We start from the raw sequence: 23,930 nt of genomic DNA, 5'->3' as shown, positions 1-23,930 counted from the left end.
CTCCAGCTTATATCAAAAACAATATTTATAAATGGAGTCCTAAACACCCTTTCTGCTTCTCTATTTTCCTAAAAATGACTTCTTCACTCACAACCTCTTTCCAAAAATGACATCAACAGTTCCAATAGGGCTTACCCCAGTCTGTGGCACTCCAGGCTTGCTGAAGCCTTTAATGAATTCAAACATTGCTTCAAACATTCCCTCTCTATTAACTGCATATATCTAACAGGCGGCGTCTGTTAAAATGGGTGTGGAACGTTTTCGATAGTAGAATATTGGTAATGTTCCGGTATCATACTATCGGTTTTTGTAACCTAAACCACAATAACCTTGTCCTATGTATGCCTAAAAACTGACCTTCCCTACACTAAGCGCCCCCCCCCCCACCACCACCACCACCACCTATGCCTAAAGCTAATAATAATAATAATATGGCAGGATATTAAACTATGGCTATAAGCTCTCCTGAGGGATGGTTGGAGGCATGACATTGTAATCTATAAAACACTGTGAAATTTGAACAGAATACATTATTATTATTATTATTATTATTATTATTATTACAATTATTATTATTATACCCATACAAAATATAAAAAAGGGTAGCTCCAGGGAAATATCAGGCTACGCTTACATTCAAGTACAGTGAAATTATTTATCAAGCACCCGGCTATGTTCCATGCTATTACGCCCTGCTTTTTTTTGGCAGCCTGCTTTTTTTTTTTTTCTTTTTTTTTTGGGGGGGGGGGGGTCTACTTGGTATTAATTAAATTGCTTTGTTTTATTTTTGGAAACATGGAATTCCATTTTAGCCTTTGGAATTAGATTTCCACGGAGCGCTCGATGACCTACAAGTGGTAAGAGAAGTCATTTATGTAATAATTCTCAGAAGTTATCCTCTGGAGTCCTCGGGGAAATTCCATGTGGTCTCTGTATAGTGTCTAACTGTGAAACGCCTTCCTCTTGGTCATCCGGTGGCAGCGTACATAAAAGCAGGAGGCTGGAACTGCTGGATTACTTTTTGGCTCGGACAACACAGAGAACAGCAGCTCTCGTCTATTCTTCATTCATTCAGGAATTTGTAGCATCGTGAGTATGGCTTTCTAACAGAGTTGTTTCTTCTCGTTTTTAGCTGAGTGTACATTCATGCTGACTTAGTGTGATAGCCTCCCGTGAATTTATTGTATTTTTTGGTGAAGTGTGATAGGAGGTGGTTAAAGGAGAAAAATGAATAGGAATCAGATATTTATACCTTTGTATCCTAAAATTGTCAGCTGCTGAATGTTAACATTAGTTTAACGTCATCTTCATTCAGCTGTTTGAATTTGTTTGACAAGTAATGAGAGAGATTGAGAATAAGGTATCTTCGTAAAGGACCATAGATTGCGTGTTTTCTGCCCTGTGTGAAATAAGTTATTAAGACTGATAAGTAATACAGCAGGCAGTTTATAAACCTTCTGGAAGATAATTTTATCTTTTTGCAGCTAACAAGCCTGGCTTGGGCAATCTATTAAAGCTCATCTGTAGGGGAAACTATATATTAAAGAAAGTAAATAATTGACATATTTTCTGAAAAACATATTTATAGCACACCATGGTGTTTTTTTCATAAGTACCCCACATGTTTGATTTTTTTTTCTTAAAGAACAACTGTATTGAAAGGAATATGGAGGCTGCCATTTTTATTTTCTTTCTAAGCAATACCAATTACCTGGCTATCCTTCTGATCCGCTGCCTCCAATACTTTTAGCTATAAACCCAGAACAAGCATGCAGCGGATCAGGTGTTCTGACATTATTGTCAGATGTGAAAGTATTAGCTGCATACTTGTTTCTGGTGTGATTCGGACACTACTGCAGCCAAATAGGCCAAACAGCGCTGCCAGGCAACTGGTATAGCTTAAAAAGGAATAAGCTTTCATATACCTCTCACTACAGATGGATGGATGGATGGATGGATGGATGGATGGATAGATAGATAGATAGATTACTTTTTATTAGGATTGTTCACTTTAATATAAAGGTCTACATCTTTTGCTGTATGTATTTTTACACAGAATTTGTGGCAGTACAATACATTCAGGCTTGTTAGCAGTACAATACATTCTAGTATTATGTGCTGTTATTCCTGCTTCTGATCCTGTTATAATATCAATTTATGTTGGCTTGGCTAAAGCTATGTGATTCATTTGTTTCCCATGGATCCGCTAGACCGCTACTTATTTTGTATTGAGATCACGTCCAAGCTTTGTGTCGCTTTATTCTTTGTCAAGATCGTTAACTTTGAAAACTTTAATAAAGGAGTTTAATAGAAAAAAGATTGAGCCATTGATTGATTGATTGATAGATAGATAGATAGATAGATAGATACATAGATAGATAAATAGATCGATATATAGATAGCATAAGGCTCAACACACATCATACACTCTTGGTTGTACAGATTTATCAAATCTATGTAGTATAAGGGCCAACAGATTGAAAATACTGTGAATGATTGATTGGATAAGCTCTTATACTACATGAAAGTGGTAAGATTGAACAACCAAGATTGTATGGTGTGTGTTGAGCCTAAGAGTAGAGTGCCAATTTACACATTTACGATCATATTGCTCATGCATTTTACAGAATAGTCACCAACATAATATATGTTTCTAGCAGTCATTGATCCATTGCTCTTGATTAGTCAGATCCCAAATATTCTGCTTTTTCAAATTCTGCAAGTATTCTTCATACGGTTCTACCAGCATGCTCTAGTTTTCTGCTGTTTATTATGATTGTGCAGCACGGTGGTGTAGTGGTTAGCGATCTCGCCTTGCAACTGTTGGGACCCCGGTTTGAATCCCAGCCAGGTCAACATCTGCAAGGAGTTTGTATATTCTCCCCATGTCTGTGTGGGTTTCCTCTGGGCACTCCAGTTTCCTCCCACATCCCCAAAAACGTACAGATAAGTCAATTGGCTTCCCCTAAATTGGCCCTAGACTATGATACATGCACTTAATGATATTGACATATGACTATGGTAGGGACTAGATTGTGAGCCTCTCTAAAGGACAGTTAATGACAAGATAATATATAATCTGTACAGCGCTGCGTAATATGTCGGCGCTATATTTAAATAAAATTGTGTTTTGGGGGGTTTTGAACTGACATTTGTTAACATTGTTTATTTACTCTCTTTTTTATAGTGAATTTGTCACCTTAACTATCAACTTTGAAAGATGGCTTGCATATTTTATCTATTCTTGACTATGTTTGGTAAGTAAATTGAGAAGTCTTCTAGTGTTTCATATTCAGTTTTTTTACTGTGTTTAATGCATTGGAGCGACAATTTAATTTTGAGTGTTATGCCACTTTAAGGTGCACTGTCTGCACATTAAAGGAACACTATCCTGAAAAAGTGTAAAATGTAAAATACATGTAAACACATACCAATAGCAAGTATTTTTCTTCCAGAGTAAAATGAGCCATAAGTTACTTCTGTCCTATGTTGCTGTCATTTACGGTAGGTAGTAGAAATGTGACAGAACCAACAGGTTTTGGACTAAACCATCTCCTCATGGGGTATTCTCAGCATGGCCTTTCTTTATAAAGACACTCGCTGGAAATGATGCATACAAATATGCTGACCAGCCTTAATGCTCGCTGCACACTTTTTTTTTTGGCAGTTGGATTGAGAAAATCCTATTCACTAAGTGCTTTTGAAAATAAATAAAACAGTGACAATCCCCCAGGAGATGAGCTGGTCCAAAACCTTTTGGTTCCACCAGATTTCTGTTACCTACTGTATGTGACAGCAACATAGGAGAGAAGTAATTTATAGCACGTTTTCCTCTGGGAGAAAGGTACTTATTTGTATATACTTTAAATGTTACGATTTTCGTGATCGTGGCACTTTAACTTTACTGTTCTTTTATAAATATTGCCCTTTTTCTTTTAAAGCTATTCTCTGAGATGTCCAAAATAAGTGACTTGACTTGAGTAGTGTTTTACCAAACTCACGGCTACAATGTTTTAAATAGAATAAAACAGTCTGTTTTAGCTGGCTTTACGTGGTTATCATTTGCTAGCATAGGTTGCACATCTTGTACCGTGGGAGATGTGCATGCTAATGCCTGTTTTTCCTAAGTTTCAATGTTTTTCCCCACTTTAAAACTAAACAAAAAAGGTTTGACCAGAGCTTCACTTTCATTCTGAAAATTGGCAATTTTATGATACAAAATAGGAATGATGATACAAATGAAAAAGCTTCTGAAGAACGTAAGGCTAAAATTACTAACACAACTATGTAAAATGTTTATCTTCTGCAGGTTTTTCCCTGATGTCTCGTGTTCAAGGCTGGACCTATCACACTTCACCAAAGAACATGAGTTATGATGAGGCCTATACATTCTGTACAACCAAATACACTGCGATGGTGGCCATACAAAATAGAGAAGAAAATACCTATCTAAACAACATCCTGCCATTGAATCCCTCCTACTACTGGATTGGTATAAGGAAAAACACGACAACTGGAGATTGGACCTGGGTTGGCACTAAGAAGAAGCTCACAGAGGAGGCTAAAAACTGGGCCAATAGGGAACCCAATAACCTAAACAAGAATAAGAATGAAGACTGTGTTGAAATGTATGTCAAGCGGCCTACAGAAGAAGGAAAATGGAACGACATAAGCTGCAGCGAGAAGAAGGTTGCTTTATGTTACACAGGTATGAATCTAAGATGTGGAATGCATTGCCACAGGAAGTCGTTATGGCAAACTCTATACCTGCATTTAAAGGGGGCTTAGATGCTTTCCTTGCGTTGAAAGACATCCATGGCTACAATTACTAGGTAATGCCTAATGATGTTGATCCAGGGATTTTATCTGATTGCCATCTGGAGTCGGGAAGGAATTTTTCCCTTTAAGGGCTAATTGGACCATGCCTTGTAAGGGTTTTTTCGCCTTCCTCTGGATCAACAGGGATATGTGAGGGAGCAGGCTGGTGTTGTACTTTATACTGGTTGAACTCGATGGACGTATGTCTTTTTTCAACCAAAATAACTATGTAACTATGTAACTATGTAACTATGTATGAATCTGTTGCCAAAGATGGAGTACATGGCAGTTTGCTGCCCTGGAACTTTGGCGCAGGGTAAGCCAAATGACAGCTCACCCTGCTGCCATTGAAATTCGGTGGTATTAATTACTATTCCCTGTCCGAGTCATAGCAACTGAGAAGGAGATGTAATTTGGGGTCCAGCAATCTCTGGAACCACGAATTACAGCTATGTGGGCCGTGCACTATAGTAATTGTGGCTACAGCGATGCCCAATTCAGGTGCTACATGGAGCTCCGTGCGGCGTGCACCAAGAAGCCCTCCCTAGCAAAGATGTACACATTTTTCAAAACACAATTATATGACATAATTTGTGATGGTTAGATTGTCCAGACCAACTTACATCATTTTTCTTTTTTTGATTCAGCCTCCTGCCATCCCTCGTCATGCAACAACCACGGAGAGTGTGTGGAAACTATTAATAACTACACCTGCAGATGCTACGATGGGTTTTACGGAACTGAGTGTAAACATGGTACTTGTTCTACATTTTATTATCATGACTACATCAGTTCATCAATTTAGACATTAACTTTTCCTATCAGTATTCAAAAAAACCCTGAAATTTGTTATTTTTTTCTCAGTTGTCACCTGTCCAGAATTACATAGTATCAATAACGGATCAGTGGAATGTTCTCATGTACATGGAGACTTCACCTATGAGTCCAGCTGCCATTTCTCCTGCTCTGAAGGGAATGAGTTGGTTGGTCCAAAAAGTCTACAGTGCATGGCCAGAGGAGACTGGGGAGACCAAACACCATATTGTAAAGGTAAGAATATGACCTATTGTTTTATTTGCATGTATTCAAAAGGAATCTTTTAACACTCAATAGATTTGTGGTTGTGTAACATGGCTGTGATTAATCAAGACACATTGTATTTTTTTCTATAGTTGTAAGCTGCTCAGAAGTGAACTCCATCGATCATGGATCAGTTACATGTTCAAATGTTCATGGCAACTTTGCCTATCAGTCAAGCTGCAATTTCTCCTGCTCTGAGGGATATGAGCTGGTTGGCTCAGAAAGTCTACAGTGCATGGCTACAGGAGAGTGGGAAGACCAGATTCCCCATTGCAAAGGTAAGACAGAAATATAAATTACCTTTTGACTTGGGTTTTAGAGATGGTCAGTAAGATGCAAATCATTTTGACTTGCATTTCATTGAATTTCATGTGGAGTATGGATAGCTTTGAATTGAACAAATCAAAAATGAAAGGAAGTTATTGTGATTGGTCAAATTTCAAGCAGCAAAAAATTTACAGAACACGTGAATGCAAGTCACAATTATTGGCATTTCATTGACTATCTCTGTTGGCTTTCATGAAAAAAAAAATACTGTGGTTTTTAATAAAAAATTAGACTGGTTTTGCACTCCCGATGAAAAGATGAACAACGAAAATTATCTTTAAACTTTGGATCCTTTTTTACCAATTCACATACAGATCCACGTATGTGAATGAAAAAAGTATAGCTTTCATTTCAAGACTGGAATCCGGGTTGTGTTTGGGTAGATCTAGGTTGAGAGATTCCATTGACTAATCTTATAAGGAACCCCACTACCAGTTCCCATATTTTATCAGATAGCAAAATAAATTAAACATATCTGGTTGATGCTGAACAGTCACCAGATAAAAAAAAATGTTTACTTAATACATTATACTCAATATCAACTCCATTAGGATATTGTTATTGTTGTATTTCATAGTATTGCATACTACTAGGCTTTTTTTCCTCTTGATCTTCTAACTTTTAGAAGCAGTTTATTTAATAAATCAATTATTTTTTCCCCCTCAGCTGTGTCATGTCTGGAAATAAATGGCATCAATAATGGCTCAGTGGAATGTTCTCACCTACATGGAGACCTCACCTTTGAGTCCAGCTGCCATTTCTCCTGCTCCGAGGGATACGATCTGGTTGGCTCAGAAAGTCTACAGTGTGTGGCTACAGGAGAGTGGGATGACCAGATTCCCCATTGCAAAGGTAAGACAGTGACTTATTATTTTAGATTTGGTTATACAGTTCACCAAATTCACTAATGTTCTCCCGGGATTTGTTGGAGCTTAGAGCTTGTTTTCCTTTGTTTATTAAAAATAATCAGCTTTTAAGTAGGAATAATTTGCAATCCCTATCTTGGTAATATTGGACTATAGCAAAGTATACCAAATGACAATTAATGCTCTGGATTGTGAGTGAATGAAATGTATTATTTTTTTCCCCAGTTGTAACTTGTCCAGAAGTAAACAGTGTTGATCATGGATTGGTTACATGCTCACATGTTCACGGAGACTTTGCCTATCAGTCGAGCTGCAATTTTTCCTGCTCCGAGGGCTATGAGTTGGTTGGCTCCAAAAAACTGCAGTGCACAGCAAGTAGAGAGTGGGAAGACCAAATACCCCATTGTAAAGGTAAGAACTTACCCTGCACATGTTTTAATACAAGCACTAAAAAATATTAATACAAACACTAAAAAAATAGAGTGCTTTATTTTTGTGTTTTATTAAAATTATGTATGTACAACTTTGCTATTGGTATTAAAGTGGAACACTAGTGTAAACATAAGAGCCATAAGATCAGATCAGTACACATATACATTTTTTTTTACATTTAAAGGGCAGATCTAGTGATCTCAGAGCATTTCTGGCTCAGTTTGCAGGAAGGGGTTTCCATGGACTACTATTTTTTAAAAAACGCCAACGCTGGTTCACATTTTATTTCTTTTAAACCATTTTAACACCAGTTAGGGCCATTAGGAAATAAGTATTGTTGCATACTCCATACTAATGTTTCCTTTAAAATCTGAAAGTTTCAGTTTAAATGTAAAGTAAATGATTTGTTTTCCCCCTCAGCTGTGTCATGTCCAGAAATAAATGTCATTAATAATGGGTCAGTGGAATGTTCTCAGCTACATGGAGACTTCACTTTTGAATCCAGCTGCCATTTCTCCTGCTCTGAGGGATACGAGCTGGTTGGCTCAGAAAGTCTACAGTGCCTGGCTACAGGAGAGTGGGGAGACCTTATTCCCCATTGTAAGGGTAAGAACATGACTTACTTTTTTTTTAAATGTAACTATATGTTCCATACTACCAGGATGTGCATCCCTGATCTTCTGACTTATATAAGCAGTGTAATTGATGTCTATTATTTCTCCCCTCAGCCGTGTCATGTCCGAAAATAAATCTCATCAATAATGGCTCAGTGGAATGTTCTCATCTACATGGAGACTTCACCTTTGAGTCCAGCTGCCATTTCTCCTGCTCTGAGGGATACGAGTTGGTGGGCTTAGAAAGTCTACAGTGCACGGCTACAGGAGAGTGGGGAGACCTCATTCCCCATTGTAAAGGTAAGAACATGACCTATTGTTTCAGATTTAGTTATACAGTTTGCCAAATTTACTAATGTTCTCCTGGGATTTGTTGGACCTTAGAGCTAGTTTTCCCTTTTTTTATTAAAAATGTCAAACTTTTAAGTAGGAAGAATTCACAATCCCTATCTGGGTAATATAGAACTATAGCATAGGTTACCAAATGGCAATGAATGTTGTGGTTTGTGAGTTAATGAAACATATTCTTTTTTTCCCCAGTTGTAACATGTCCAGAAGTAAACAGTGTTGATCATGGATTGGTTACATGCTCACACGTTCACGGAGACTTCGCCTATCAGTCAAGCTGCAATTTTTCCTGCTCCGAGGGCTATGAGTTGGTTGGCTCCAAAAAACTGCAGTGCACAGCGAGAGGAGAGTGGGGAGACCAAATACCCCATTGTAAAGGTAAGAACATGCCCTGCACATGTTTTAATACAAACACTAAAAAATAGAGTGCTTTATTTTTGTGTTTTATTAAAATTATGTATTTACAACTTTGCTATTTGTATTAAAGCGGACCTCTGGTGTAAACATAAGGTCCATAAGTTCAGACCAGTACACATATACATTCTTTTTTTTTACATTTAAAGGGCAGATCTAGTGATCTTAGAGCATTTCTGGCTCAGTTTGCAGGAAGGGGTTTCCATGGACTACTATTTAAAAAAACCCGCCAATGCTGGTTCACATTTTTTTTAAACAATTTTAACACCAGCTAGGGCCATTAGGAAATAAGCATTGTTGCATACTCCATACTAGTGTTTCCTTTAAAATATGACTTAAAGTTTCAATTTAAATGTAAAGTAAATGATTTTTTTGCCCCTCAGCTGTGTCATGTCCAGAAATAAATGGCATTAATAATGGGTCAGTGGAATGTTCTCAGCTACATGGAGACTTCACTTTTGAATCCAGCTGCCATTTCTCCTGCTCTGAGGGATACGAGCTGGTTGGCTCAGGAAGTCTGCAGTGCACGGCTACAGGAGAGTGGGGAGACCTTATTCCCCATTGTAAAGGTAAGAACAGGACTTACTTTAAAAAAAAATGTAACTATATGTTCCATACTATACCAGGCTGTGTTTCCTTGATATTCTGACTTTTATAAGCAGTGTAATTGATGTCTATTATTTCTCCCCTCAGCCGTGTCATGTCCGAAAATAAATCTCATCAATAATGGCTCAGTGGAATGTTCTCATCTACATGGAGACTTCACTTTTGAGTCCAGCTGCCATTTCTCCTGCTCCGAGGGATACGAGTTGGTTGGCCCAGAAAGTCTACAGTGTGTGGCTACTGGAGAGTGGGATGACCAAATTCCCCATTGTAAAGGTAAGAACAGGACCTATTGTTTTAGATTTGGTTATACAGTTCACCAAATTTACTAATGTTCTCATGGGATTTGTTGGATCTTAGAGCTTGTTTTCCTTTATTTATTAAAAATAATCAGCTTTTAAGTAGGAAGAATTTGCAATCCCTATCTGTGTAATATTGGACTATAGCAAAGGTTACCAAATGACAATTAATGCTGTGGTTTGTGAGTAAATGAAATGTATTATTTTTTTCCCCAGTTGCAACTTGTCCAGAAGTAAACAGTGTTGATCATGGATTGGTTACGTGTTCACATGTTCACGGAGACTTCGCCTATCAGTCAAGCTGCAATTTTACCTGCTCCGAGGGCTATGAGTTGGTTGGCTCCAAACAACTGCAGTGCACAGCGAGTGGAGAGTGGGGAGACCAAATACCCCATTGTAAAGGTAAGAACATGCCCTGCACATTTTTTTGAATAGAAACACTAAAAAATAGAGTGCGTTATTATTGTGTTTTTTGAAACATATGTTTGTACAATTACTATTGGTGTTAAAGTGGACCTCTGATGTAAAAATAAGAACAGACAGCAAAAGGAAAAAAGGAAATAATGTTTAAAGATTGATCACTTTTTCCATAAAATCCAAGTTTTGTTGGTTAGTTACACCTTCTATCTAAAAAAAACTGCCATAGCAGTTTTCTGTCTTTTCAAGGACTGCTAAGAGTTGGTGTCATCTGTGGGTGGGAGAGGCCTTATAGTGTGCTCTGAGATTTTACCTTCAAGGCATTTGCTTATTTCTAAAAAGTTATCAAAACAATTTCAACACCAATCAGGACCATTAGGAAATAATTATTGTTGCGTACTCCATACTAATGTTTCCTTAAACATCTGACTTTGAGAAGCAGTTTAAATGTAAAGTAAATGATTTGGTTTTTCCCCCCTCAGCTGTGTCGTGTCCAGAAGTGAATGGCATTAATAATGGATCAGTGGAATGTTCTCATCTACATGGAGACTTCACCTATGAGTCCAGCTGCCATTTCTCCTGCTCTGAGGGATATGAGTTGGTTGGCTCAGAAAGTCTGCAGTGCACGGCTACAGGAAAGTGGGATGACCGAATTCCCCATTGTAAAGGTAAGAACATAAGTTCATTTTTCTAGATAGGACTATATGTCCTATCTCAAAGTTGGTCACATAATAAATACATACATTTGATCCCTGGAGGCACACTAAGCAGAAATAAGTTTGTAAAATGCAAAACTCAAAAAAAAAAAAAAAAAACGTTTCCGTGTTCATGTCAACAACCATGAAGTACAGACTAACCAGCAAGCTGATGGTGACCCAGAACTCATTGGAGTGTGTAAGGGACTACAATTAAAAAAGAAAGAATTTGCGATAATTCAGGTTGGAGTGAGCTTGAGATGTCTCCCAGTGTATCACTGCGGAATATATGCAAATTAACCATTGTTACCCTTAGAAGCTAAACACACCTCCAGAACCGCTGGAATGCAATGATGTGTCAGCTTGTTAATTTGTACAGAGCCATAATAATCCAACATGCATACAGACTGTTTTGAATTGTTTGATCCTCATCAGTGCATGGCATGGATTAATTTGGCTTTATGCAGGAGGGCTTGTAACACCGAGAGGTACAGACTAACCAGCAAGCTCATGGTGACCCAGAACTCATTGGAGTGTGTAAGGGACTACAGTAGTCCCAAAAGCCCCCTTACTAAGATGTTAAGAAAAACAAAAGTTTGCTTTCTTAAAACAGAAAGAATTTGCGATAATTCAGGTTGGAGTGAGCTTGAGATGTCTCCCAGTGCATCACTGCTGAATATATGCAAATTAACCATTGTTACCCTTAGAAGCACATGGTTCAACCATGAACAAGCATAACAACAACCATGTTTATTTTCACAGCTTTGACGTGTGAACCTCTCTTTGCTCCATTCATGGGGAATATAACCTGCACTCACCTCCTGGGGGAATTTCAATATGGCTCCTTGTGCACCTTTGACTGTGAATTGGATTGGATACTTAACGGGACAAGCACTGTCATGTGTAGCAGCAATGGAAACTGGACTGCAGCAGCTCCAAGTTGTGAAGGTAACATTTTCTAAAACCACTGCGACCATAGAATATATATTTAATGTGGGTGGTATATAACTTTTTTTAAGCTTGGGTCCACTACAGACAGAGCCCTGAGTGCCTGATTATCTTAGCAGTAGCAATTTCCATTTTTTTTATTCTCACTGTCATATTGGGCTCTCCAGCTCCCCCGTTCTTCTTTAATTACACATTTTGATTTCTGCACATGCACAGTAATTGCACTGACCCTCTAATTACTTCCAGGTCAGCACCAACTTCTGTAATACATTGTGCATCTCTGTTCTTTAGCGTAGAGCAGTGGACAAGCTGTAATATTCCTGTTTGCCACAAGAGGACACACAGCGCAATCTTTGTAAAGCTGGTACACTAGATGTAGATTCAAAATGTATTTTTATACCACCACGCTCTGCCTGCTGGGTAGTGAGAGCCATGAGGATGAACGATCAGGCAGATAGGAGATCATAGAGGCGGCTAAGGGGATACACTGCCACTATCTCTCCACCACATAGACATTCTGTCAGAAGTCGAAGATCACAGAACGGCAGAGTGGGGGCACCAGGGGGAAAATGATGGTGAGGTTTGTGCTGTGACTCAGTCACAGCACCTGCAGCGTAAAAAAACACTGTTATTAAAACACAGCACGCAGTTCAGGGGTACGTTAAGGTTCCTGTTCATTAACTTTACTGTTGTAGTAACATTCTATCAAATACGGGTTTTCTTTGCTTGTCCATGTATTTTTTGTTCAAGTAGCCAACTCTCCATTAGAACCCTGGTCTTGAGCATAAAAGGTAGTGCCCTTAACCAGTACACTAACTAGTTGTACTGATATTGATGATGATGATGATGATGATGATACTGGTGATGATGATAAGATAATAATAATAATAATAATAATAATAATAATAATAATAATAATTAGTAGTAGCAGTAGTAGTAGTAGTAGTAGTAGTAATACAACAACAACTACTACTACTACTACTACTACTACTACTACTACTACTACTACTACTACTACTACTACTACTACTACTACTACTACTACTACTACTACTACTACTACTACTACTACTACTACTACTACTACTACTACTACTACTACTACTACAACTAATTGTTGTTGTTGTTGTTGTTATTATTATCGTATTATTTTATTATTATTTTGTAAAAATAATTTTTCTCATCAAAGAGTGGGGAAACGAGTTGTATGAAAATAATATTTATAAACAGATGCAATTATAAAGTATAAAGGCAGTATTTTTAATCAAGCTATGGTCAGGACATTAATTTATTGGAAAATCTGAAGCTGACTTGAGGAGAGAGAACAATACATAAAACATATTCTGCTGGAAAAAAATGCTTCCCCTTTCCTTATTCTTTCAAAGGAAAACGAATATTATTAAACAAGGTTTGACATAGATTTCCTTGATGCAATCAGAAGAACTTGTACTACTGATGAAAACAGCAAGGTTAATGACCAGATTTCCTCTTTCTGTAACAAAGCTAATAGAGTAACAATTACCTCTCTGCCGTGCAAACTAATAACTGGCTAGTGTGAAATCTGGAAAGCTTCAGTGAGGCATTTCCTGTTCTGGAGGAAGTCCATTAAGTTGTTACAATAAGGTAATCCTTATCAAGGAAGTGTGGCTTGTACAGAGAAACTAAGCTGTCTTCAAGTTAATACAACAAGCTTAATTTATCTTGTGTTTTGGAAGAATTTCACATTTACTCTTTTCCTGGATTTTTACATTATCTTTATGATGTAGAGGGAATGTATTTGCTAGTACATTTTGGAAGCAGGAAATCATCGAGATTTACTGCTATAGTAAAGAAGTTTCCAAAATAACAAAAGTGAAATATCTACCCTGGTGAACAATAACATATCTTTATTGCATAGACATAAAACAAAAACGCTGTTCCAGTTACAAAATCATACTAGGCAAACCAGCAGATGGAGCTTTAAAAATAACTTTCAGTTATAATATTTTTATTCTTATATTTAAAATATATTTTTTAGTTGGGTACAGTACAAAGTGTACCGCTGAGTTTGAAAAAAAAATATATTTTTTGACAAAGCATATTATAATAAGCATAATAATATTAATAATGGCCCATATTCAATTCCTTTTTTCTCCTACGATTTCTCCTAGGAAATAAGATATTCTTTTTAAAATAGATACAGTATTCAGCATTTTGCTATTGGAGAAATACTAAAATGGATATAAAAAAAAATACTGTCAAAATTACTCTGAATATTTTCTTGCTTGCTAGAGGCTTAAAAGGCACTTTATTGATAAAGTGTAAAAACGTCAACTAGGAGAAAAGGGGAATTGAATAAGGACCAAGATAAATCAATGTTATGTTTCTACATATTTCAAACTTTAGTGAACTTCCTGAGACTTCACTGAAACAATAAAAAAATAATAGTTAAAAAATTAAGATGTTTCCTGTTTGTAAAGCTTTATTCCTTTGTGACTTTGAATTACCCCACACATAAATTTGAAAAGGAGAATCCAATTTTAATGTTAATGTCAGTAAAGTAGGTAAATTCATCTTTTTTCATTAGTTATTGCCTCCTGGAATATCACTTTAAACCGTTTTTTAATTACTCATCAAACATTTCAGTATATCATTTTAATCTCATATTTTTCTCTTTTTGTAGCTGAAAAGAAAGTACCAGAAATATTAGCAACCTATGCCACAGTTGGGATTGCATTGACCAGCACATCTGTTATGTCAACCGTCATGCTGCTTCTTTGGCTTGTTAAACGTTTTCGTAAAACAGGTAAGATTACAATTTTTTTTCTGTTACTTTTTGAAAATATAAATGTGTCATATCCCACATGATACATCAGTACATCAATGTTACCCCAATGTTAGGATCCCTAGGTCACTCTCTGTGTGAGAACTTCATCTTGCATTGTTTTTGTTGTGTTAGGTAGGTTATCTTATTTACTAAGTATTAAAGTGCAGGTTTTCCCAGTGAACAATGCTGATGCATTAACAGCCTAAAGGCCGACACACATGCTTAAGGCGCGTACACACGCCTGATCTCTTTAAACAACGGGTTGTCAGACCCGCCCGCGGCGCGGCTGTTCTGCCGACAGTTTGCCCGTGTGTACAGTCTGTTGGCAGGCTGATAAGGCTGGTTTTGACCGATCCACTGAGCGGATCAGTCAGAATAAGCCTTATCAGCCTGCCAACAGACTGTACACACAGGGAAACTGTCGTCAGAACGGCCGCCCCGCGGGCGGGTCTGACGACCCGTCATTTAAAGAGAACAGGCATGTGTATGCGCCTTTAACCAAACCAACTGATTTTCATCTGATTTTGGTGGAAAACATGTGTACTTGTGGCAAACAATCAGGGAATGGCATGTGTACGTGCGGCAAACAGCTAGATGAGTGACTGATAACAGGCATGTTTACCCATTCCATCCGGCGGATCAACTCGACTGCTCCGCTGACACCGTGTAGTTGGACACATGTGTACAACTGTGCTTGAATGACAGACTTGTTTTGAATGCTGCTATATGCTTTAGCCTGTTTTTTTTTTCTTTCTTGCACATACAGTATGTATATATTAAGTTGGTTGGTGCGCGGAAGCTTCAAGTGCTGTAAGTGGTTTGTTGAGGAGTCGGTCATAGCGTTGGTCATGCACTTTGTTGGATGTGTGTATAAGCCTTTAGATCTATTCCTGTTGACAATTTAGTAATACATTAATACTATTAACACACTGTATTTTTTTTTCTTTACAGCAAGTACATTTACTCCTTCCTCCAAGTAAGTTATCATCCCTTACACTAAATTTTGTTTAGATACAATTTATTTTAAATCTCGTAAAGATACCTGTCTAACATATATGTATATATTTTTTCTTGGTAACAGAAATTATCAACATCTTGAGGAATTGGGTGTTTATCAGAATACTGGAAACAATAATGTATAAAAAAAGGTGGTAAGTACATTTATAATTACATGAAAATATGCTGAAGGAAACACTACAGAAACTTTGAGAAAGACACTGTCGCCTCAGTTCAGCTCTATTTATTGAAAAGATTAAAAATAGACTTGAACTTTTGCATAGGACAGAAGGAAAACACAGAGGAATGCACCCTGTATATATTTAGAGAGTATAACCTGTCTAATTCTCCCTCATCTGTGACTAATCACAACAGTATTTTGATCTCTCCTCTGTGTCACCTGACTGCCATGGTAGATAAGCTAATTTGAAAGCACAGGATGTTAACAATATGTCTGCTTCCATGCAAAGCAGAACATAGAAACACTGCAGATGTATTGTAGGATAAGAGAAAACTCTATTTCAGCTTGCTTATATTATTGCATGTGCATTTAAAACACAACCATTTTAACCAGTTCAGCACCACAGGCTTACACCCCCTAGTGACCAGACTATTTTTTACAATTTAGTGTTCTGCAGCTTTAACTGCTCACTGCAGAGCCATACAGCTCAGCACACAAGTGAACCCCCCCCCCCCTTTCTGCCCACCAACAGAGCTTTCTGTTGGTGGGCTCTGATCGCTGCTGCAATTTTTACTTTTTATTAATTTATTTCTTAGTTTTTTTTAAATAAAATAGTCTATTTTATACTTAGTTGTATCTCCCCCGACAGCCAATCACAGCAATCCTCTCTCATAGGCATCAGCCTATGAGAGGGGATCATAATCGGAGCCTCCCCAGGGGGCAGCAGTGACACGGCTGTGCCCAGTACAGCGCAGCAGTAGATTGCAGCGCTGTAAAATGTAAATAGATGACGGTTTCGCCGTGTAACAGGCTGCTAGTCGCGATCACTGCTGGCAGACTGATGACAGAGTGGAGCTTTGTCACTCAAGCGGGGATGTGCTCACATCAGCGCGCAATTCCTTGCAAAGCCCCACCCTAGGACTTGACACCTTTTGGCGTTAGGCAGTTGGGAAGGGGTTAAATTGTTCTAGAAAAAAACTTGACTTGTGTCAAGGAGCGTACTGTTGCCATGGGTTTAAGGCCCGGTTCACATTAGCATTTTTTTTGCGGAGCTGGCCGTACGGATCCAGCCATCAAGATCAGGTAAAAACTGTTTTCTATTTGTTCCTTTGCAGCTGCAAAACCTTCCATTTCGGTTCCGCTGGGCACAACGGTCCGGAAAAATAGGTCCTGCAGCATTTTTTTGTCCGTTGAGCGGAACGGTCAACGGATCCGTACAAGCGGATGGATGTGAACGGATCCATTGGTTAACATTGGGTCAGTTTGCATACCGGACCGTTTGTACAGGTTACGTTCGGTTTACGTTCCGCTCAGCACTAATGTGAACCAGAACCAAAGAAGTGCAATTTGAGGTTATATATTTTTACAAGTTATATAATGCTAGAATATTACATTGTGTATAACTGAGTATACAAACCATTCCCATCCATCTTTTTGTTCAGACTTGTAATTGTATGTGTTCTTTTACATACAAGCACAAATCTTCAAGTTAAAGTACACCTAATGTCAGAGGGAGATGAAGGCTGATATGAAGGCTACATTGATTTCCTGCTTAACAATACCAGTTGCCTGGCAGTCCTGATGATCTCTCTGGCTGCTGTAGTGTCTGAATCACACACCTAAAACTAGCATGTGGCTCATCCAGTCTGACTTCAATCATAGCACCTGATGTGCTGTATGCTTGTCCAGGGTCTATGGCTAAAAGTTTTAGAGGCAGATGATCAGCAGGACAGCCAGGCAATCTGCATTGTTTAAAAGGAAATAAATATGTCAGCCCCTGTATCCCTCTCAGTTCACATGTGCTTTGGTTTTCAGCTTTTGTCATAATTTGCTAGCACTTTTCCTTTCAGTGGTCAATTGAAATCCCATCTAGAATGTTTTCTATGTGGACTTTGTGGGGTCTTTTGTTAGTTTGGTTGATTCTAGGTACTCTGGCTGGTTTCCTCTCACATTCCAAAAATAGTAGCTTAAAGTGAACCTCCAGACTAAAAATCTACTCAGCAGCACTGAAAAGGCTTGGTGTTTTTTTTAACAGTTTCACAGCATCAGAACTTTGTTATTCTTACCCAAGCCTCATTTTTAGCTGCACAGAAGAAAACTGCCCGGGCATTTTTTCCCTGATGCTGTGCAAAGCATGATGGGATTGCTGATGATGTTGTTCTCCTTCTGCTGTTTTGGTGCAAATTTAGTTTTTCAAATTTTGAATTTGAGATTTGAAGCCTAGCGCATGCAGCTGGGAGGGGTGACACAGGACAGCTGGAACTGTGTCTCATGCTCCCTGTCACTTCCTTTCAACCAAAAAGGCGACTGCCACCATGAAAAAGATGGCTGCCCCCATGAAAGCACAAACATTTGCCTGTTTAAAACAGGGTGGATAATAGATTATATTACCTATCTAATTTTTTTAGTTAACAAAACTAATGTAACGTAATGACAGTATGTTTGTTTAGGCTGAAGTTCCCCTTTAAGTGTGTTGGTAATGATATTTATCAAACTTATATTTATTTGTTTAATTTTTATCATCCTTGTGTAGGTTCAGAACATTGTCAAATGTAACAGAAACATCAGGACTCTATGGCAACGCCAATAATAGCAGTTCTGACAGAAGGTACTTCTGCATATTTTTCAAGACTGTAACCATCCAGAACTACTGATAACCGACTGGTCATCTCACCAACTATCGAACAAGTTCCTGAAATGTTTCCAATGGACGTGAATAGTGAATACTCTGCACAAATCAAAATACAGAGACTTTTCTAATTAGCAAGAGACGAAATACAGCAGCTTCACTTTAACCTGTGGACAAACCTTTGTACAACTTGCAAACTCATCAATTTTCTGCATTAGATGCACAGGTCTAATTTTCCCTTAAGTTCTGTATATTGAGCTGATGGGTCGGGGGTTAGATAGGTTCCATAAAAAGAAACATCTCAATTGTTGCACACTGGCATCAGTTTCAAGGGGCATAATAGGATATAGCACATAATAAAATATCAACTGTGAACATTCTGAAGCCAGGAAGTATAATAAAGAGGGAAAAGTAACTTTTGATTCAGAAGAGAGCTGGCCTCTGATTCAGGACTAGAACCAATATCCAATAGGTCCCTTTACCTTTTTATCAATGGGCATATTCTTTGGGGTTTTTTTTGTTTTTGGTTTGTTTTTTTTTAATTTACCTTTTGGTCAGAAGATTTCTGTTGGTAAGGTCACCAGACCAGAATAAAATAGGTACCTGTTTATAACAGTGGTAACAAGTAATGTTGTCCCTGTGGGATTATATTTATGCACTTTGTGTTGTAGTGTTTTGTTAAGGTGATTGAAATGTATAGAGTTTTTAAAATTGTTTTCTAGAAAAGTACATCCTATTTTGTGACATTTTACTAGAAAGAATTCACTTTTTCTCCTAAGTTTTATTTTAGGGAATCATGTTTCCTCTCTTGTTTAACAAATTGAAACATTGAAAATTGCAATTGAAAACTTACCAAAAAGAGGGCGAAAAAGTACTGCCAAAATGATTCTGAGTATTTTTTGGCTTGCTGTGGGGGAGGGTTATAAAAGGCATTTTTTTACAAGATGAGAAAATATCACCTATGAGAAAACTTAAGCCAAAATGTGAATTGAACCGAGTCATTTGTGAGTAATGTAGATGGATTATTCTGCATTAGCGATTGTTAAGCGTTTCATATTTTTTTCATGTATTATTATATTTAAATATGTAAGATTATTATATGTAAAATGTCTATTTATATAATTATTAATAAAGTTATTATTTTAAATACCTGCTTAATAATTTATTATTAAAGTTTTTTTCGGGGGGGGGGGGGGAGGGCATGTAAGTTGCAAAATTAATTGTGAAGTTAAAGTATATATATTTTTTCATATCAGCACTGTGTTCTATAGAATGCATTAGATTAGAGTTGGGCCGAATGGTTCGCCTGCGAACGGTTCCATGCGAACTTCCGTGGTTCGCGTTCGCGTCCCGCAGGCGAACGTTTGCGGAAGTTCGGTTCACCCCATAATGCACCATGGAGGGTCAACTTTGACCCTCTACATCACAGTCAGCAGGCCCAGTGTAGCCAATTAGGCTACACTAGCCCCTGGACCCCCACCCCCCCTTATATAAGGCAGGCAGCGGCGGCCATTACGCTCACTCGTGTGCCTGCGTTAGTGAGAGTAGGGCGAGCTGCTGAAGACTGTCTCTCATAGGGAAAGATTAGTTAGGCTTAGCTTGTTCCTGGCTGCATACCTGTTCTGTTCAGTGAGCCCACCATACCTGTTCTGTTCAGTGAGCCCACTGCATACCTGTTCAGTGAACCTGCCACTGCATACCTGTTCTGTGAACCCACCACTGCATACCTGTACTGTGAACCCGCCACTGCATACCTGTTCAGTGAACCCACCACTGCATACCTGTTCAGTGAACCCACCACTGCATACCTGTTCAGTGAACCTGCCACTGCATACCTGTTCTGTGAACCCACCACTGCATACCTGTTCAGTGAACCCACCACTGCATACCTGTTCAGTGAACCCACCACTGCATACCTGTTCAGTGAACCTGCCACTGCATACCTGTTCTGTGAACCCACCACTGCATACCTGTTCTGTGAACCCACCACTGCATACCTGTTCAGTGAACCCACCACTGCATACCTGTTGTGTTCAGTGAACCCGCCACTGCATACCTGTTCTGTTCAGTGGACCCGCCACTGTATACCTGTTATGTTCAGTGAACCCGCCACTGCATACCTGTTGTGTTCAGTGAACCTGCCACTGCATACCTGTTCTGTGAACCCGCCACTGCATACCTGTTCTGTTCAGTGGACCCGCCACTGTATACCTGTTATGTTCAGTGAACCCGCCACTGTATACCTGTTCAGTTTGGTGTGTCAGTGTGAAGCAGTACCTTAATTACACTACCTGATTGATGTATACACATGCAAGATGTTTTAAAGCACTTTAGGCCTGTCATTTAGCATTCAATGTGATTTCTGCCCTTAAAACGCTGCTTTGCGTCAAATCCAGATTTTTCCCGGGGACTTTTGGCGTGTATCCCACTCCACCATGCCCCCCTCCAGATGTTAGACCCCTTGAAACATCTTTTCCATCACTTTTGTGGCCAGCAGAATTTTTTTTTCCAAAGTTCGCCTCCCCATTGAAGTCTATTGCGGTTCGCGAACTTTTCCGCGGACCGAACGTTCCGCGGAAGTTCGCGAGCCCGGTTCGCGAACCTAAAATCGCAGGTTCAGCCCAACTCTACATTAGATGTTAAAGAAATAGGTGAAACATAATATTGATCTTTTAATAGATGAAACATAGCCTGAAATGTGTGGGGTTTTTTTTAACCATCTGGGGACCACCTAACGCCAATGGGCGTGACCAAGGCAGCAGCCACAGGACTGCCTAGTGCCAATTGGAGTCAAGTACTGGGGCGAGATTTGCAGGATCTCTGCATGGATGACGGAGATCCACTCCGCTATCAGTCTTCCAGCGGCGATCACCGCTAGGAGACTGTTAGAAGGTGAAACCACCGTCTATTTACATAGTACAGCGCTGCGATCTATGGCAGTGGTGTACTGGGGACAGCCGTGTGACACGGCTGTCCCCTTGAGTGGCAGGGCAGTGATCCGCTGTCATAGACTGAAGCCTATGACAGCCGATCGCACTGATTGGCTGACGGGGGGATGGAGGGAGGGGGGATTTAAAAAATAAAGAAATAAATAGTAAAATATAATAAAAATAATCAAAAAATATTTATTTAAAAATAAATAAACATTGGGGGAGTGATCAGACCACATCAACAGAGAGCCCTGTTGGTGGGGAGAAAAGGGGGGAGGGGGAATCACTTGTGTGCTGAGTTGTGCGGCCCTTCAGTGAGGCCTTAAAGCTGCAGGGGCCCTTTTTGTGAAAAATGGCCTGGTCACTATGGGGGGGTAAGTCCATGGTCCTCAAGTGGTTTATGCCCTAATATACACAAGTTTATACAAAATGTATCCCTCTTTCACTTTGTGTCCTATTGGGCTTGTACTGTGACTACAGTAGATATAGATATGGTCAATGAGATACAACTCATTTGGTTTTGCATGTATATTTAAAGCAAATTGTACACATCTTTTGTTTGCCAATTTCCAAGCAGCATACAATTTCCATGCAAACCAGATATAAATGCATATTACTGACCATTGTATTGTACACGCGACTTATCACACTACCGAATGGGGGTACTGGTAAAGAATTGCACTTTGCCCATAGGACTAGAAACTGTATGTACACAAACAAAGGTTACCATGAGCCTGACTCTCACAAAGGTTGGCATAATTACTGCCCTTCATGCGAGGGAATTGCACTGAAAAATCTCTATAACCGTGTAAATTGGTCTGTAACTAGAGATGTCGCGAACTGTTCGCCGGCGAACTTTGGGGGTTCGCGTTCGCCTACCAAACGCGAACTTTCCCGGAAGTCCGATTTGCCCCATAAAGCAAAACTTTGACTCTTTATATTACAGCCAGCAGACACATTATTGCCATACACACTGCTCTCAATGCTGGAACTCTGGTCTCCTGTTTCAGAGGCAGAGCCATTCACCATTACACCATGCAGCCACTGCTTAGCCAGTGCAGCTCTGCTATCTTGTCTAATTTTTCTCATGACAACTGTTGAACACAAAATACAAGGCCATGTCTGGCTACATGTCTGGCTACATGTCTGTAAGCAGTGGCTGCATGGTGTAATGGTGAATGGCTCTGCCTCTAAAACAGGAGACCAGAGTTTGAATCTCGTCTCTGTCTGTTCAGTAAGCCAGGACCTATTCAGTAGGAGACTTCCTAACACTGCTATCTTGTCTAATTTTTCTCGTGACAACTGTTGAACACAAAATACAAGGCCATGTCTGGCTACATGTCAGTAAGCAGTGGCTGTATGGTGTAATGGTTAAGGGCTCTGCTTCTGACACAGGAGACCTGTCTGTTCAGTAAGCCAGCACCTATTCAGTAGGAGACCTTAGGCAAATCTTCCTAACACTGATATCTTGTCTAATTTTTCTCTTGACAACTGTTGAACACAAAATACAAGGCCATGTCTGGCTACATATCTGTGCTACTGTGTGCCCTAGTGGCTACAGCTCTGGTGCTTTGAGTCTGCCAGGAGAAAAGTGTGATATAAATGTTATTTGTCTTGTCTAATTTTTCTCTTGCATTAAGCATAAATGGTACATGCTAGGCTACTTTCAGCTACTTTCAGCTACTTTCAGCTACTTTCGGCTACTTTCGGCTACTTTCAGCTAGTAGTGTTGGTGGTACAATGGATATGTTAATTGCCTACCGTACACTGAGGCCTGGGTTCAAATCCCTATCATGGTATATAAGCTGGTTTTTGAAATACTGAATTCCCTGGCAGATGAGACCCTCCTCCCTCCGGTAGGAGGTAGAAGGGAAGAAGGGAGGGAGGAGGCCAATTAAAATCTCCCTAGCAGAGTGTGTAGCAGCTGTCCCATAACTAATTAGTGTAGGCAGACAACTGAGTCAAATGGTATAAGGACCTTGCTTGGAGGTGGGAGGGTGGGCGAGTCCTCCAGCAGTGATGTGTATTTCACTCAATCAGGTGTGCCTCCAGGTATTAGAGCTCTTGAAACATTTTTTCTAGCTGGTACAATTTTTTCAAATTTTCAAAGTTCGCCTCCCCATTGAAGTCTATTGCGGTTCGCGAACTTTTTCGCGAACCGAAACTTTTGCGGAAGTTCGCGAACAGGGTTCGCGAACCGAAAATCGGAGGTTCGCGACATCTCTATCTGTAACGGTAATGAGTACAACTAGAGATGAGGGTCTTTGCTGATCCCCCCCACTGATTAGTCTGTTGCAGTGGGGTGTAGCTATTTCATCCCAGTGTTATCATAGGACCTGTCATAGTGCCTGTATCACGGTTATATTAACCTCCAACTAATATTGTGCCTATATTATTGACAATTTACAATTGGCTGCGCTCTTTGTGTGACCACCCCTAGACTTAGGGGGATATAAAACACACGCAGGTAATGTCAGTAGACAGCCAAGGATAAGGGCCCCATAGGGGTCAATAACATAGGTAAAGG

General features: G+C 39.3%; 1 protein-coding gene across 1 annotated transcript; it reads left to right on the top strand.

Annotated features, from left to right (window-relative positions):
• Nucleotides 1-1,028: 1,028 nt before the first annotated feature.
• LOC137562509 (E-selectin-like) lies at nucleotides 1,029-19,620 on the top strand. The gene is made up of 20 exons (XM_068273911.1): nucleotides 1,029-1,089; nucleotides 3,188-3,257; nucleotides 4,310-4,708; nucleotides 5,466-5,573; nucleotides 5,683-5,868; nucleotides 5,991-6,176; nucleotides 6,892-7,077; nucleotides 7,317-7,502; nucleotides 7,944-8,129; nucleotides 8,252-8,437; nucleotides 8,678-8,863; nucleotides 9,283-9,468; nucleotides 9,593-9,778; nucleotides 10,018-10,203; nucleotides 10,701-10,886; nucleotides 11,676-11,861; nucleotides 14,524-14,646; nucleotides 15,619-15,643; nucleotides 15,749-15,818; nucleotides 18,378-19,620. The coding sequence occupies exons 2-19, from the start codon at nucleotides 3,221-3,223 to the stop codon at nucleotides 15,807-15,809; spliced, it is 2,985 nt and encodes a 994-aa protein (XP_068130012.1). The 5' UTR covers nucleotides 1,029-1,089; nucleotides 3,188-3,220; the 3' UTR covers nucleotides 15,810-15,818; nucleotides 18,378-19,620.
• Nucleotides 19,621-23,930: the final 4,310 nt, after the last annotated feature.

Source organism: Hyperolius riggenbachi, chromosome 3 (assembly GCF_040937935.1).
Source record: "Hyperolius riggenbachi isolate aHypRig1 chromosome 3, aHypRig1.pri, whole genome shotgun sequence".
Classification (NCBI taxonomy): Eukaryota; Metazoa; Chordata; class Amphibia; order Anura; family Hyperoliidae; genus Hyperolius; species Hyperolius riggenbachi.
This window is presented reverse-complemented; position numbering and strand designations above follow the sequence as displayed.

Excerpts from the sequence above, each read along its gene's own strand:
- LOC137562509 (XM_068273911.1), top strand. The coding sequence starts at position 3,221 with ATGGCTTGCATATTTTATCTATTCTTGACTATGTTTG. Across the intron at positions 6,177-6,891 it reads CCAGATTCCCCATTGCAAAG|CTGTGTCATGTCTGGAAATA; the intron begins GTAAGACAGAAA and ends TTTCCCCCTCAG. Across the intron at positions 10,204-10,700 it reads CCAAATACCCCATTGTAAAG|CTGTGTCGTGTCCAGAAGTG; the intron begins GTAAGAACATGC and ends TTCCCCCCTCAG.